The sequence below is a fragment of the Boleophthalmus pectinirostris genome, unplaced genomic scaffold (genome assembly GCF_026225935.1).
Source record: "Boleophthalmus pectinirostris isolate CB_2022bp ecotype Guang Dong unplaced genomic scaffold, ASM2622593v1 HiC_scaffold_16, whole genome shotgun sequence".
Classification (NCBI taxonomy): Eukaryota; Metazoa; Chordata; class Actinopteri; order Gobiiformes; family Gobiidae; genus Boleophthalmus; species Boleophthalmus pectinirostris.
The window spans coordinates 20,661,435-20,678,629 of NW_026571095.1; the positions used below are offsets into that span (position 1 = coordinate 20,661,435).

General features: G+C 36.8%; 1 protein-coding gene across 1 annotated transcript in view; it reads right to left on the reverse strand.

The window, feature by feature from the left end:
* Nucleotides 1-13: 13 nt before the first annotated feature.
* egfra (epidermal growth factor receptor a (erythroblastic leukemia viral (v-erb-b) oncogene homolog, avian)) overlaps nt 14-17,195 on the reverse strand; it is a 55,798-nt gene continuing 38,616 nt past the window's right edge. Inside the window, exons 15-28 of the mRNA XM_020935995.2 lie at nt 16,284-16,441; nt 14,773-14,808; nt 14,518-14,662; nt 14,130-14,252; nt 13,387-13,485; nt 10,841-11,026; nt 8,908-9,063; nt 7,654-7,729; nt 6,342-6,488; nt 5,940-6,037; nt 5,641-5,808; nt 3,043-3,093; nt 2,083-2,176; nt 14-1,262 (exon numbers count right to left, since the gene is read on the reverse strand). Of these exons, the coding sequence (XP_020791654.2) occupies nt 910-1,262; nt 2,083-2,176; nt 3,043-3,093; nt 5,641-5,808; nt 5,940-6,037; nt 6,342-6,488; nt 7,654-7,729; nt 8,908-9,063; nt 10,841-11,026; nt 13,387-13,485; nt 14,130-14,252; nt 14,518-14,662; nt 14,773-14,808; nt 16,284-16,441 (1,890 nt within the window). The 3' untranslated portion in view covers nt 14-909. The remainder of the gene's footprint in view (nt 1,263-2,082; nt 2,177-3,042; nt 3,094-5,640; nt 5,809-5,939; nt 6,038-6,341; nt 6,489-7,653; nt 7,730-8,907; nt 9,064-10,840; nt 11,027-13,386; nt 13,486-14,129; nt 14,253-14,517; nt 14,663-14,772; nt 14,809-16,283; nt 16,442-17,195) is intronic.

Here is a 17,195-nt window from a genome sequence, read left to right on the forward strand (position 1 = left end):
CGTAATATACATCAAGGGTTGCATACTTGCGAAAGTATTAATATTGAACTATTGCACTTTGGCTAACATTGGCTGAAGCAATAATCAATATCGCAACTAAATATATTGCATTAACACCAAGGTTCTCCATCTGACAAAAATATCTCTCTATATATTTTTAATTAATATGTTAAATAACACTAATTTTCAAGATTTTCCTCATCAAATCCAAAATTAGATTTACTCTTGGTTTTGTCTAGTAAATTAAAGCATGTACTTTTAGTTTTATTATAACTGAAATGAATAGCTTTTTGTCAAGTGTACTGTTATTGCAATACCTTCCAGTATCGTGCAGCCCTATATATAATCCATTAATAAAATTATGATTTGGTATCAGTGGTCATAATGTCTGCTCTGTTAAAGCTCTATAATTCACCAGTTTTCCTCTTAACAATCTCAAGAACAAAAATGCATTTTCGTCTTCATCCACTTGGGGGAGTGTCGTCAGGCTTTCTGTTATAGTCTTTTGCATTGCACCATAAGCTTTTCATCACCACCATTTAATCCAAGTGTCTTTATATTACTCATCAAGTACAATGTTGATTATATCTTTTGCCATTTCTGTACCATCTCAAGTGTCCTGTAGCCTTTGAAATGGGGCATAGTATGCAAATAAGGGTGGCTCTCTATTTAGTTTCAATGGGACCAAGCCTGGAAGTCCCACAATTTTCAGTTTGATTGGCTTACATTATAATAAACCATCATTCAACCACCTCTACTTGTAAAAGTGGTTGCGTCAGATACCGCCCAAAGGCAAGTGTCACCTTATTAAATAGGTTACATACTTACAACCAGAACAACTTTTCCAGCATACGATATAGCCTTCATAACAGGGCAGGTAATATATTTTTTTACTCCCATATATGGTCATCAGTCTGGTCCCAAGTACTCTGCGTTTTCCGCCGCAGGGACATGTCCGTTTGTGTGTGTTTTAAAGAGCGGTACAAAGTCTTGCTGGTAGTCCGGGTTGTCCAGGCTTGTCTGTGGGTTGTATTTTTGGGGGTAGTGGTTAAGGGGTATCCCGTTTGAGGTGATAGAAGGGGCAGGGGCAGGGATCTGGTTCAGGTATTCAGGTCCAGAGGGCTCGGTCTTAAAGCAGTTCAGGTACTCGGACTCTGGGTCTTCGGAAGTGGAGGAGATGGGGGAGAGGAGGCTGCGTGGGGGACCGGGCTGCTGGTAGTTGGGGTTCATCACATCTGAGACTCCGTTCTGGTTTATGTAGTCTGAAGGACAAATTAAAAAAAAAAGAAAAATACATTGAAATACATGTTAAAATCTATTCATTCAACAATGTATTTCTACTTGCATAACATACATATAGTTAGTAGTCAGTTCAATTAACCCCATTTAATTTAGCAACTTTCTGCAACTTTCAAATGTATTTATCTTTTAATTTACAAATTTAAGAATAACAACATCTTAATTAGCCTTAATAAAGCATGAGCACAGACTTCATTCATAATGAACAAATGGTTAATAAGTTTGGTGTAGAAATTTTCTTTAACATATTGAGTGTTACCTACTATTTAATAATGCACAAGCAAAAATGATGTCCTTCTGATAATCATTTACTCACACATTTAAAAACATGGTAAAAATGAAAAGCTTTTTCCGTTATGTAATCTAGTACACACTGTACAGAACTAACGTTGTCTTTTTAACACCTGCTTCAACTATGTGAGGTATGAATGGGCCGGTACTAAACAAATATGCCCCATCCAAGGGTTCTGACAGCAGCGACAAAGAACACCCATGTACAAACCATTTTTCATATGTAAGTTCAATTCGGTGTTAGAATGAGAAAGTAAAAGGTTAAATTTCATTTGGGATCAATAAAGAATGTATCTAATCTTTTCCCCTGCACACTATGGGAAGTAATATTAATCTCCATGGAGGCTCAGATAAACAAAAACCAAACCTTGTCAACTATATTTTAATCCACTAGATGTCTCTCTTTTCACTAAAACAGCCAGTACAGGTTTTTACAGAGAGTGGTCTGAATGTACAAACTAAAGACACAGATTGGTAGTAGGGCCCACTCACCTGGAGCAGGCTGGAAAGCTCCGTCCAGGAACTTGTCTGTGGGATCAGGAATGTACCGCAGAACCAGGCTCCCGTCTCTGCTCGGTAACCCATTCTGTAAAAGATAGAAAGTGAGAAAACAGGAGCTAAAAACACTAACCAACCTAACTAACTAAAAGGCATTTGAACTGAATTGCTTTTTTCAAATTCTGCTCAAAAACTGAATAACTCTGAATTAGGGAATGAGTTGGACACATTTTGCCTCTCACCCAAAAGACATAGTCCAGATTGCTACTTTTTAAAATTTTTGTACAAAAATAAGTGAGTGAAAGGTACAGTTTTTCTGGTAGAGGGTATGCAGTCTGCTTGTGTACATGGAGATGTTTTTCCATGAAGACCAGCAGGTGACGCCACCAAGATAAGTGACAGATCAGATGTGTGGAAAGGTGAACTCTCTCAGTTTTTGAGCAATAAAAACACTTAACATTTTATAACTGCAATATAGATAAGTTTAATGCCTTACTGAGAAACATAGTAAGTGACACAATAATATTATGCAGGTTGAAGGTTGGGCAATCCTGTCAGAAATGTTACATAATTTAAAAATTAAATGTACACTATGTAACTTTTTAGTTGGGTCCATTGTTAGGTCCATCACCTGCTTGTTTTTATGGATATGTCATTGCTCTGCCTTGAATGTTCTACAGTATGATATTAATTAGCTCCACCTTACATTTATTAAATAAGCAGCGGTTTTATAGCTCAAAAATACCTAGAAAAACAGATATTCTAACTGTGAGTGAGGTTGCCTCTCCGCAGATCTGACCTTTACCTTGATCTGGTTTGGTCTCCATAAAGAGAAGGGTTTTATACCATACTTTGAAACATTCCAGACAAAGCAAGAACATCTCCACAAAGAAAAGCATTTGACAGGTCCTCCACCAGAAAAGTTATACAATGCACCTTAAGTATTTTTCTTACCAGTACACCGTTCCTTCCATTACATGTTGGTCCAATGCTACTGTTCATACTCTGCAACACACAAGAACAGCAAACAGTTTCAGTGTATTTAGTAACTTATTGTGTAATCCACTTTGTTCACTAACTTAATCTACATAAAGTTGGTTCATTTGAATTCTGACTTGATGGAGAAAGTACATTTAATTTACTTGAAAAACAGAAAAGTTTGCCTATAGTGACTACACCATATGTTTCTAACAGCACTGAAAATAAACACCCAGAAGGCAGTTCCCTATTCATTTAAGCAATCTGACATGCTTTGGTTGTATGTGTCAGCGTCTCACATCAGAAACGCAGGCTAAAACGTGGAAGTCAGCGATAAAGAACGCGGAGTGACAGCTGTGGCAGCGCAATTACCTCCGACAAGAAAAGGAAATTAAACATAAGGTCCAAGTCACCATCTGTAAGAGATTTCTGAGCCCATCCAGAACAGTGCCCTGACTGTATTACAATAACACGTCCATTGTGGGCTGAAGATTGGCCTGCTAATGTCATCAGGGAAAGTTTGAGCGGGGGAGCAGCCAAAAGTGAAGTTAGGTTATTCAGGTATTAACAACTGTAATATTAATAGGCTCTACAGGAACAAAATGAAGCTTTAAAGGTGAACTATGTAACTTTTCTGCTCTTTCCTATGAAGATGTTATTGAAAAATATGCCATCAAGTTACAGGCGAGGTAAGCTTATGCACATTATGTACTAATACACAAAAGCAAAATTTCTCCATGGAGACAAGTTACATAAAGCACCTTTAAAATGCTGTGTCATCCTGGTCACATTTTAGTTATAGCTTAGTCCTGACTTAACGTGCATTCACACTTGCACATAATTGATATAAAAAATGGGACTACACTGAACTAAACCAGGACTATACATGGCCTAAACCAAGTCTAGGACAGCACTAAACTGGGCTAATTTTGGCTTAGTTCTAGCTTAGTATTTGACAAAGTGGATCCTGGTTTAGACTACATATGATTGGGCTGTTTTATATAAGATTATTACAATTGTTTACTGGACACATTTTTACATAGAATGGATTCTTCTTCCTGCATTACTGTATTAGTCTGTCTGCATCTCCAAAGCTCAAAATGCTCTGTTCCACCTTATGATGTCATGAAGTGGTAGTTTTCAAGTTAACAGCTACCCTTTACCTTTTGCTCAGTAGAAATGATCAATTCCAGGGCTGAAAATATCCAAATGATTCTAGTGAAAGTGTAGGGAGTCACATGTCACATCACAAGGTGGAGCAAAGTTTTGAGAGAAGAACGCAACACAGGGTTTGTAAGAATGAAACAAAATGAAAGAAAACAACTCCAGATATGTCTTTGATGAGGAAACATGATTATAACATAATATATGCCCTTTAAAACATAATTTAGTTTGACATTTACATACTAAACACAGCCTCAATGTCCTCTAGGTGGAGCAACAAAACCACCATAGCAGTATATTTTCATGCTGCATTGATATTGCATATAATAATAAAAACTTGACCAGCACTTGTCCTCTCTGACTTCCAGTGAACTTTCATGGACATTTTTCTCATCAATCAAAGAGCAGATGGGAGGAAACGGGGGGAGGGTGATGACGATGATAAAGGTGGGGGTGAGATGAGGTTCAGAAGGAGGAGAATGGGTCCCAGTGGAGTGATTTTGGGGGTACGCAGGGTCAGAGAAAAACAGGTACAAGCGGGTCAACAAGATCAAGTTTCAGCACTTTAACAGACACCATTCTGCTTCTGTGAAAACGAATCACTTTCAAATGTGTCTTTCCAATCTGACTCACAAACTATTGGAGCAGGCGGCAGGAGTTTAAAGAGTAAAATTAAACGTGCAATTTTCACATGGACTACTCCTACACATGGAGTCACTTTTTCCATCAACCATAGAACACAAGTCAGCTATTCAAATTTGCATCTTGTTTCCTAATTTAGGGGAAAATAAATAAAGTGTTGATCTGCAAAGTCTAAGTTATTAATAATACGTAATAAATCCACTAAAAGCAACAATTTTCTAATTTCATGTAGTTAAACATTGGTTGGAAAAAGTGTTTGAATGTCTCACTCATCAACAGATAAACAGAATGAACTGGTGAATCTGGGATTGGAGCCACACACTTCAAGTTATTTTAGGACCAGTTTTGCCAATTTACTTTAATTTAATTTTTAGGGTAGTGAGTGTCAAATCGAACATTAAAAAGTGATCAAACCATTGGCAAATTCTCAGATGTTTCCAAGCAATGCCCATGGTTTAGGCTTAGTGTTAATACTAGTTTTGTTCTCACTCCTCAGGAATGTGTTGTGAAGGTGGAGGCACAGTTCGAGGGAAACTGTCACAACTTACTATTAAAATGAATGAGAGGTTTCGAGCACTCCAGGCTCTACATACCACCAGTACATATATTTTACTTTGAGATAACTTTGATAACTATAATAATATTGTTAAATTTGCTTCTAGTTTTGCCTGTTACTATTCTAAATACATTTATGTTATAATCTACATATCTCTATGGCCTTAAACCCTGCCTAACCCTTTGGCACAGTCCTGCACATTGGGGCGTTACCGTTGAGTGTAGCAGTGGAGTCTGTGATGTGCTGGGACTGCTGAAGAAGCCATTTTGAGGCAGTAAATATTCATCTGCGTCCACTGCGTCCTCCATCTCCTCTCCACTGATCAGGCTGCGGAATAGTCGGCCATCTGAGGGGCTGGGCAGGTGCATGCGCTCGTCACCCTGCAGTACAAACATATAGAAATTTTTAGCAGGATTAGTCAGTGCCTCAAGAAACGCAGTAGTTTATGGAAACTGATATGACAGGTTTCATAATATTATATTATATATTGTTGCTTTTAAAGTGCATGTACCTGTATAACAAGATAACGTGAAGGGTCTCTAGCCATTTTTGTGAACTCCGCGATGAGTTCACGGAAACGGGGCCGACTATCTGCATCAATCATCCAACCTGTTAATAGACAATATAGTTATTATTAATTACAATTGTTGCACTGTATTGCTCAATGCAACAAAATCCATTGGTATTTTACTACAAGTGCAATATTACAAGTTCTGTATGTATTGGAACTACTACAAGAATATTTTCAGACATTTTGTTGAACAAGTTTATGTGAGCAAAGTTTACCATTAATAGATAGCACCATTGTAGTTTTTTGGAGTTAACCTGAGCATTAAACTCACGCTACATATGATAAGTTTTGCCTCTTTTGCCTCATATAACATTCTCATGACACTGATCATGCATGGCTTACATTTCACCATGATCATGTAGACATCGATGGTGCAGATGGGGGGCTGGGGGAGGCGCTCTCCTTTCTCTAGGACTCCAGCAATCTCACTGGCAGGAATCCCATCGTATGGTTTAGTCCCAAAAGTCATCAGCTCCCATACAGTCACGCCTACAAAACAGGAACATAAGTAAGACCACTTTACAAATGTGTTGCTTCCAGTGTAACAAGTATGAACAGAGACTTTAATTAGCTCTTCTCACCTTGCCTAAAATATTTATTGAATAATTGCAAAAAAAACCTGAAGTACTGAAAACTGGACAACCCAAAATTACACATTGAGGTGCCTTTAAAATGAACATTAATTGACGGCATAGCTTTTGGTTTAATCTCACGCATATCTTGTTATTTCTCTAAGTGCATTGAATTGAGTGCAATTGAATTGAATAGCTCCTGTTTACAAATTGGCTGTAGTGCATTAGTGGGAGTGAGTGGAGGAGGATCTGCAAAAGAAGTCGGGAAAGTCTCAAAAACCCAGGACTTGTGCCAGTGTTGCTAATGTGCCTTCCATACTGAGCGGAAGAACTGATCAAACCCCTGGGGATGAGAGAGAGAGAGGCAGATGTCCCAAAATCTGTCCATGTGGGATGAGAAAAAGTAATGTTCTAATACTGTCCATTTGAGACTACTGCTGTGGAGATTTGTGCTACCTGTCTCCTAAAACTACACATGCTAGAATGATCTTTAAATGAAAATAGATGAGCCAAAAACAACTAAGTGAATACTGAAATAAACATCATCTAAATGTTAAAACACTTGTTGAAGCAATAAATAGTAGCAGAAGTACAATAAAAAGTATTTTCCCACAGAAAGGCAGATACTGAAGTGTACAGGAGACCAGATGTTGGATGCATCTTAAATTATGTAAACATTGTAAATACACATTTCTAATTGCATTTAACAAACATATAATCTAATGCTTTAAAATTATAGTGCAGTTCAAACCCTAAACATTAGTGAAGGCCCACGGGCCAAATGCAGCTCCTCCTGAATTGGCCCAAATAATCAGAGACCGTACTTTTTACTGCATATGTAATGTACCATGTGTATCACTGTGCAGAATCTCAAATAACATTGTCACCAAGAGTATCTGTATCACAAGTAACTGAGTTTTACATACATTACTTTTTACCTCTCTTTATGTGATATATAGTTTTAATAGCATTTTCTTCTTGTACATTTTCTTTTTACACTAAAAATATTTAATTGTACCTGAAACAACCTGAAGTTTAAAACATCAATTCATTGTAAACTGCTGACCTGAAAATAGCCTTACCATAGCTCCACACGTCACTTTGGTGCGTATAGGTCCTGTTCAAGATCGATTCAAGAGCCATCCATTTGATTGGTACCTTGAAAACAGAAAGTAACAAATAAGTTACTATGTGAGCAAAGAATATTCATGACACATTTTATTGATAAATCTGAGTGGTGAGGTGCACAGCAGGAAAACCTCAGCCAGAAAGAGTGACAACTTCATCATCTCCTAATAACATCTGCACATCTGGATTTGTCATTGGCATACCTCTACAACAGATGGAAGCAATTATGGCATGTGTAACAGCGCTGACTCCTAGTGGTTAATAGATGTAATAACCACATGCCTGGATAAAATAATACTGTAAAAACATTTGACAGATTTGAAATACAGCCCTGGATTAACCACAAATGTTATGCATCAGTGTTGTTCCATGCAGACAAATAGAGTTGATTTTTAGTTCAATTATCATCATAACATGCATTGGAATAATAGTTTGTGATTTACATTTTTAATTCAACTTTCTTTTTCTTTTCTATTATATATTCCAAATTGGTGGTACTAGTTACTCTATGACTTAAACTAATAAGACCCATCATAAATCTTTTGATGAGTTTTGAAAGCATAATACCTACATTCTGACAGACATAAATCTTCTGCTTAACAGTTACATAATTTTGAAATCAATGCAATCTGTCAATCTGTCAACACTTGCACAGTGTATTTATGTACGTTTGGATTTCTTTGTTGAATAATTTGTGATTGATTATTGTTTTTTTGTGATTGATTGTTGCTTTTTTTTTTTGCTTCCTTCCTTGTTTTTTTCTTCTGTCAGATTGTCTACAAATGAAACGAATACATTTAAGGCACTTTATGTAAGTTTTATTTTTTTTAGTTCAGAAAAAAATGTTTTGCATATGCAGCTAATTGAAAATAATAATTGCATGATATTGCATATGCATTTTATCAGAAAAACACAACTAGGCGTGACTCCCAATTTGTCCAATAAGGCACATTGTTGGATTGCATTAATTTCCAAATTAGAGTGGAAGTAACTGTCTGGGCTGGTCCAAGGCAGTTGCTTGCGTTCTCTATCACAGTGCAAAATCACATTGACAAATTAAGCAGGTGGAGCCAATATCTCAAACTGAAACACTTTTATCATGGTCCAAAGCTGAACACAAGCTTTAAACAGAATAAATGAATACAAACAAAATAATGTCTACAGTCTTGTACAGTCCTGTTTCATGTTCTGGCATGACCTCCTCTCACCTTGCCGCCGTCAGCGTGGTACTCTTTCTCGTCTGCGTTAAGGAGTTTGGCCAAGCCGAAGTCGGTGATCTTTACATGCTGCGGAGTCTTCACCAGAACGTTCCTTGCTGCCAGGTCACGGTGAACCAAGTGCCGCTCCTCCAGGTAGTTCATGCCCTTTAGACAAACAAAGAAGACATAAGCAGTAGTTGGATTAATACTGTGTAATTATGGCTTTCATTGCATCCAAATCTTTTCATGACTTGACAGGATAAAAGAACCTACATGTACTACATTTTCTCACGGGAGTTAGCAGGATGTTCATCATTATTTGTTATCATACTAAGATGATGAAAACTTTTTACACTGAAATATAATGGACTATAAGCAAAGGAAATCCCAATATATGTAAATGGTCACATTTTTATACTGCAATTTTCCACCTTCATTCAAAGCACTTTACATCAAGGAACCACACTGACACACATTCATACACCAGTGTACACAGACACTCAAGGCAAGGTAGATTAAGTGTCTTGCCCAAGAACACAATTACAGTATTCATTTGTAGGAGCTGGAATCACACCATCAACCTTCGGATCAGAGGACGATTACTCAACCAGCTGAGCTACTGTCACCCCTCATATCAAGACAAATTGTTGCAAAAAGATTTTATTTTTGTTTGGTTTCTTAGCATTGTAGTTCAAATAGATATTGTTGAATTATGGTATACATTTTGGACAGGTAGTAACAGACAAAAAAGGAATAAACATAATAAATATGTAGGTTTGTGGATAAATTAAAAGACCTAGGTTTGAATCCCATATTTGAGAATTGCATATTTATCATTTTTTCCAATTCTGTCATAACTACAGTGATAATTTAAAAATGTCAGTATAGTCTAATCACGCTGAAGCTCATATCATATGGTTTAGATTAAATGGTGCTCAGGTCATAACAATGAATGACAATGAGTCAGTGAAGAAAACCAGGCAGGAACCATGGGAATCTGTTTTAGTCTGCCCACACTGCAGCTGAAGAGTTTAAATTGCCAATTCTATTCATAGTTTATGATTTAGTGTAACAATGATTTGACCAGAAGTGGGCAGAAAAATAACTTGATTTACCGAAGCTCAGTTTTTACCAGTTGTCTAAATCTGAATGATAGATTTGGGTAAGTGTGTCTCCAACTGTCCAATTTTGATTGTTTGGAGTATGGATATATGTTTTTGTGTTTCCCTGCTTATAACAGCACTAAAACAACATAAGAAGTGATATTCAGTAAACACAACATAAACATTTTACATATTTTTAAAAGTCCTTATTACACAAAATTGACTCGTGAATTTTAGTTATGTTAGAATATTGTTTCCTCATCAAAAACTTACCTGGAATTGTTTAATTCACACGTGTTTGTGTAATCACAAACACGTGTGTTATTATTAGTATGTCTACATCTCTCATCAAAGCTCCAAATGCTCTGTCCCACCTTGTGATGTCATGTAGTGCTAGTTTTAAAGTTAGCAGCTACCTTTTCCCTTTTGTTCAGTTGCGATTGGCAATTCCAGGGCTAAAATTATCCAAATGATTCTAGTGAAGGTGTATGGCATTTAAAATCACAGTGGCACATGTGTAAATGAAACAAAACACAACTTCAAGTATGTTTTTGATGAGAAAACAACATTATAGCACAGACAGGAAAATAGCAATATGGGCCCTTTAAGTATTTTTATCTAAGAAATTACTTTCTCTTTTACTTGTTTAGTATTTTTGATCCAACACTATGTATATGTCTCTCTTGATAAAAAAATAAAGGTTAGCTCTTTGTATACAGTGTGCTTAAGGGTGGGTGAAAATCCATATCCATATCCATATCATGTTTCAGTTTTTCTTGCATCAATTTCACTTGAGTCTGACCCCTCACAACTTTCGTATCGTGGTCTTCCTTTCTCACCTTGGCGATTTGCACACACCAGTTGAGCAGGTACTGGGAGCCGATGTTGTCTTTGTGCTCTTTGACGTAGTCGAGTAAACAGCCGAAGGGCATAAGCTGAGTGATCAGCTGCACTGTGGAGGTGAGGCAGATGCCCAGCAGACGACACACGTGAGGGTGCTCCACGCTCGCCATCACATAAGCCTCCTAGGGGCCACAGGGAGGAAATACAACTGTTAACAACCAGATATTTTTCATACGTATTGCTGATTAGATGTCATTCCAGGTAATTCATTTAAAATAAGTATTGCATTCAATTTATTTCACCAAACATGAATAACAATAAAACTATGAAGCAAAAACAGTGGATTCAATCAACAATCTATCAAATTAAAGTTAAGTAAGCTAAGTAAACCAATGTTTCTCCATGATGTCAATATATTTTTCCGTTCATTTGTCAATATAATTGAAATATAAATATTTTCTTTCATGATAACAACCAAAAAACTAAACAGCAGAGGACAAAAACCATCAAAAAGTGCATTTTAATCAAATAATCTCACAATTAACTATAACACAAATATTTCTGCATCTTGATATAGTGTGTACTCACTTTAATATACAAATTAAAATCCATCCCTTGTCCGTGACTCTTCTAAAGAGCACAATAATCCTAATACCTCATTTATTCATATTGTCTTAGCCACGTTGCCTTTGTGTCTGGCATGGCCGGAGTCATACTCAGCGGTAATGGCCCTTAGGTGGGGTAATCTCTGGACAATCTCAGACAGCACAACAGGGACAGACAGCACTCCACTCTCTCACACAACCATTCAGCAAGAGTCAAAAACTCACCAAACACAAGTATCTGTGGATTGTGAGACTGATAAACAAAACTGATATAATAAAACAAGCAGAGAGGACAAGTTGACGCTATTCAGAGAAATCAGTGTAACTTTCCTTAATAATATCAACCTTGAAAATATCTTACCTGTAACTCGGTTACATACAGAGAAGCTCACAGTAAGAATGCATATGCATATTTATCAAGGATTTTTTTAGCAATAAAACACTCGCTAAAAGATAGAAGTGTAAAGCAGACAGACCTTTCAAAAGAAAATTTACCTTGGAGTTTCAGCCTTTTTTTTTTTTTACATATAAAGAAACTATACATGTAGAAAGCTGCTGGAAATTCAGTATTGAAAAGCTTAGATGTGCCATGTTCAGTTCATAACAATAGCCCATAACAATAATAGCCCATGACACACAAAATGGCTATTCTTTGAATTGAAACCTGCCGTCCTGTCATTTTGCTGGCATTCAAACATAAAACCTAGCACGCCAACAGGTTCAAAGCATATTTAAAAATGTTTATCCCTTTAAATAGCCACCCTGCGCCCTTAAGTCATTCATTCATCCACCCCTGTTTCCAGATGTTGTATGACTGAGCAACTCCACCACAAAATCACAGGACTGAAAATGCACATTCAGGGTTCTGGACAGGACTATGGACAGTTTCCCAGAGAAGCCGCCACAAATTTGCATTCCAGTTTGGGACACCTCAGCCTTGGATCACCCTCCTCCCTCCAACCAAATATTCCCCTTTCCTAAGGCCTCATGGGACAAAACATGACACATAGACTACATCATTATTAAGTTAAATAAGTTATTTCCTTTCAATAACATTACATCTGCTGTGAATTACAGAGAAAACTAGTCAGAGTAGACAAATTGGTAAATAAAATAGAAGGTGATATTATGAAGTTAGTGCTTTGCGATACATAATCGGACAATGGGCAGTTCTAGTAGAGGGCAAAAGCATGCACTGTGTAAACTTCTGTTTGTCATGAAAATATTATTGCTTTGCCTGGAATGTCCGACATTTATTACATTACCGGTCTTTGATTTTTCAAACATATTTTGGAAAACATGCATTTTACTGTGAGTGGGATCACCTCTCCATAGATTTGACATTAAATTTGACCTAGTGATACCACCTTCTTGTTTCTCTGGATATGGATACATTTTAAAGCCCTAGCAAGGAGCATTAAAGGGAAAAGCAATAATATCTTTATAGAAACAGGCAGGCAGTACACCTTTAAATGAGGTGAGAAAATGCAGTTAAGTCAAGGGTGACATCATTTTATTTTCAGTTTTATAATAATGACTTCAGGTACTTGTGGATTAAGGGCAAATTCATTCATTTTGGGAAAAGATGGAAATTGATGTTTAGATCCATCCAATGAGCAGGAGCAAGTAAAAGAACACATAATTTACTTTTGAGCATATACTGTTTTGTTCTATTATTATTTTATTATTTTAACATTGTATTTCAATCTTGTAAAGCACATTTCTCTGTCCCCACTATCGATCTAAGACTTTGGCACAGCTTTACATGTTAGAGTAAAGTGTGTATCTGGTAAGTACTCCTGTCAGTGGAACACTAGCTAACAAAACTAATATGAAGAATGTGCTAGTTTCCCAAGGGAGCGAATACTTAAAATACCTTAGGAAGTCTCACATAAAAAGAAGGAAAAAAAATTACCGCATAAATTGGAAAAACTTACATCCAGGATTTCTTTATTTGCTTTTGGTGATGTGGCTTCCCTCAAAACCTTAATGGCCACTGGGATCTTGACGTCCTCTCCCTCTGGAACCCACAGGCCCTGAACGGACAAAGATTTGTTATTTTACATGAATGTGACCCATGAGAAAGAAAGGAAACTGAACGAAGTAAAAAAGCCAATACATCTATATATACAGTACTAAATAAAACATTATATCCTTAGGGGCAATAACTGCTAGAATTAATAGTCTTTTTATTTTCTTTTTTTTAAATAATTGTTCAGATTACATTTCAAATGATCAATCATGTTGTGTCTGGACAGTTTCACTTACACTTACTCCCTAAATTCTCTAATAGTTAACCTGTAACTTCTTGAACTATTTACATGAGTACTATTATCTTAACTGTATTTTTACTTGAGTACATTTTTTGGCTTTCTCTGCCTAGTAATGAATATGGATTTCAATAAATAACTAATGTAAAGATATGGAAAGACACAGACTATACTGGTCATAGCATTCAGTCACAGTGCATTAGTAACTACATCAGTGAGTAAGAGGAGGTGGAGTTGCTTGTGCGTGATTTGGCAAGAAAAGTTTGTGTTGTGTAATTAGAAAATTGTTAACAGACGTCCGAAAGCAAACACTGATGCCATTACCATTATAGTTTTTGGCACTTTGAATAATGTGTTTTCACTGCTGTTGAGTGTACACATGTATTTAGTAACATGCTGCGCTTTATTACCTTATAAACTGTACCAAACGCCCCAGATCCAAGCACTTTGATTTTCTTAAACTCTGGTTCCTTTAGGATTCGTAGTAAGGCTTGGTTGGGTGCTTCTCCACTTGGTGTTAAAGGCTCAACCAGCTAAAACAGCAACACAATAGTTAGTTATAGTTATATTTTAAATATAAATATAACTATAATAAACATTAATATTTTCTTAGATGGTACTTGGTATCAAAAGTTTGAGAACCACTGTTGTAGGTGTACTTACTATTAAAATATATAAAAATAAAAGATGGGTAAGGCAATTATATAACTCTAAATAATTTCTCAATGTAAGTCAATGTAATCATTTTCATGACAGGTCTATTTCTACATGCACCATCCATATAAATTGTCGTCGTACCTCCCTCTCCTGCAGCAGTCTCCTCATGGTCCTCTTCCTCTTGATGTGCCGTCGCCGTAGCAACACAAAAACAGACAAACCAGCGACCAGCGCGGCCAGCAGACCTCCAACGACTCCAGCAGTGATCATGGACACGTTAGACAGACTGAACAAAACAAGATTGTACAAAAGTGGATTTAGTTGAAGTTACCATTAACCAATAGAGCCAACATACATTAGTCACAGTTAATATTAATATGACAAGCAGCTATTCACCTTTTCTGACAACCTTCAAGACCACGGGCAGTGCACCTGTATGACAACAAATGTTAATATGTTATATATATACATGATACAGTTAAAACACATTCTTCAGTTCCTGATGACTAAATTTCTGAACAAGAAGCAGGGATAAGTATTTGTATGTAGTAGAAGAAGTATAAATTGTATTCACAATAAATAAAAGTAATAAAATATTGGCAATAATAATAAGCGTAATTTTCAGTATTAATAGTAGCAGTAGTAGCAGTAATTTCACTTAGAATTTTTAAAAGTTGAATAGAAATAAACATATGATGAAACAAATAACCATTTCACCAAATGCAAGTGCATGTTATAAAGCACAATCACTTACAATGTAGCACATATTTTTCAATAATGAAAGATGCTTTAATTCCTTGTTTTCAAGTTCTGATTTTGGTGTCCACATTTTGCATGCGAAATGACCCACCAAAATCTATCCAATAACAATCCCAGCGTTTGCCTGGAGGCTGTTTAGCTCATGTTGAAAAGTGATACAGCTATGCCCTACAAATAGTGGGAAAACACGTCTTGCAGAAATCCTATCCCATTTGTCCTCATTTGTCTGTAACTAAAGACGCAGACTGCAAAAAAATATGAAGCAAGACAGTGACAATAACAATCACATGTCAACAGTCAATTAAGACCAAAAGTAACAAAAGTGTTTTCAAGCTCATGGTACTGTTATTATGGGGTGATGAGGTACAAAATATAGTCATCCATCAGCAGGCGCGCAGATAACAGTTTGGACAACAGGGCAAAGGTAAATACAACAGGAGCCAAGAACAGCTCTTGCCTGTGATGCGTTCAGGGAATCATGGTTCAATAACAAAGCAAAGTACAAAGCTATGTGAAAAACTAGTGATTCTTTCCTGTTACTCATGACTTGTTCTGTTTTATATTATTTTGGTCGCAGCACTCTCACGAACAATGCAGAGGAATCTAGTTTATTAAAAATAGTTTCCAAAGAATCCCTTGTATTTCATAATGCAATCTATAAATAAACTACTATCTAGAACTTCAGTGCCGTGAATGTAGCTATGGTCTTATGTCGCAATGGGAGAAAAATCTTCTAGCTTATACCAACAACGGATGTATTCATCCAGCAAATGGAAAGTCAAGTTGGACAGCAATAATTTGGTATCTTACAAATATAAATAAATATAAACTCTTATTAGCACATTACAGTGACTGTCTCTCTCCAAAATGGTTCAAGGAGTTTATACACTGACTATGAACATAATCTACTTAATGTGCAAAGTGACATCCTCACAACATGCTCCAATGTAACCAAAAGCTAACAACATTAAAACAACTCCCCTCTTAAAATAACGTAAGACCAACAATAATGTCAGCATGATTTGTGCCAACTAAAACTGCTTTGGGCATAAATCCTCTTCTTCGATAAACATTTTGACAGTCATTTCGAGTTGCAGTGGCAGTAGTTAGCCTGGCACTGCCCCTCTGTCTTGTGCACCCTCTCTTACCCCCGGGTGCAGTTCTTGTGGCAGAGCTGGCACACTTTCATCTCGTCGGCGTATTTCCACACCAGAGTGTCGCCCTCGCCTGGCACGCCTTGAGGACAACGAGCCACACAAAACAGGCCGTCTTTGTAGTTGGCACATTTGGTACAGTTTCCCGATCCCTGAAAAACAAGATTTATAACCCACTTGAGAAGAGTCAATTCAGCAGTCATAAATTGTAACGGTTATGCAAAGTAGGGCTGCATGATTTTAGGAAAAGATCAAATTTGCTACTGTGGGATTTCCAATATATGTATAAAAAGTAAAATCATGTGCACACACAGACTATATAAAGAAGTGGAATAGAGGAGTGCGACGCCACCCATAGCATTTCCAGTCAAATGAAGCCCATCAAGGCTTGCAGTTTTAGGGGTGAATGTCCATATTTGAAGCATCATAGCAACCAAAGACCCAATCCGGGGTGATACTGTTGAAGGTAAAGCCTATTCCTGCCCGTACTGCTGGTTTTGCATGGAGTAGATGCCATGGAGTGGACATGACCTCAGGGAAAGGCACGTGATTTGTCTGTTATTAAGGACAAAATAGGCAAATAAAGCCCAGGATCATGTAGAGCAGGTTAATACAAACATTTTAAGACCAAAAGAATCTAAGATCAGCAGGTACAGAGGGATGATGGAAGCACACCCATGATCACTTTTTATTTGGAACGTGGCAGCAGTTACATTTACAGTCTATATGTGCACATTGTAAGAAACATTTGAGGAGACTGAAATCTGAACTGATAAACTAATGCAAGAATCCAATGAATTTCAGAAGCATACAGAAGTATAGTTTAAATTCCAGGTAGAGGTAAGATTTTTCTTTTAAAAAGGCAGCATATTTTGTTCTTTGCACAGTGCAAATCAAATAGCAATT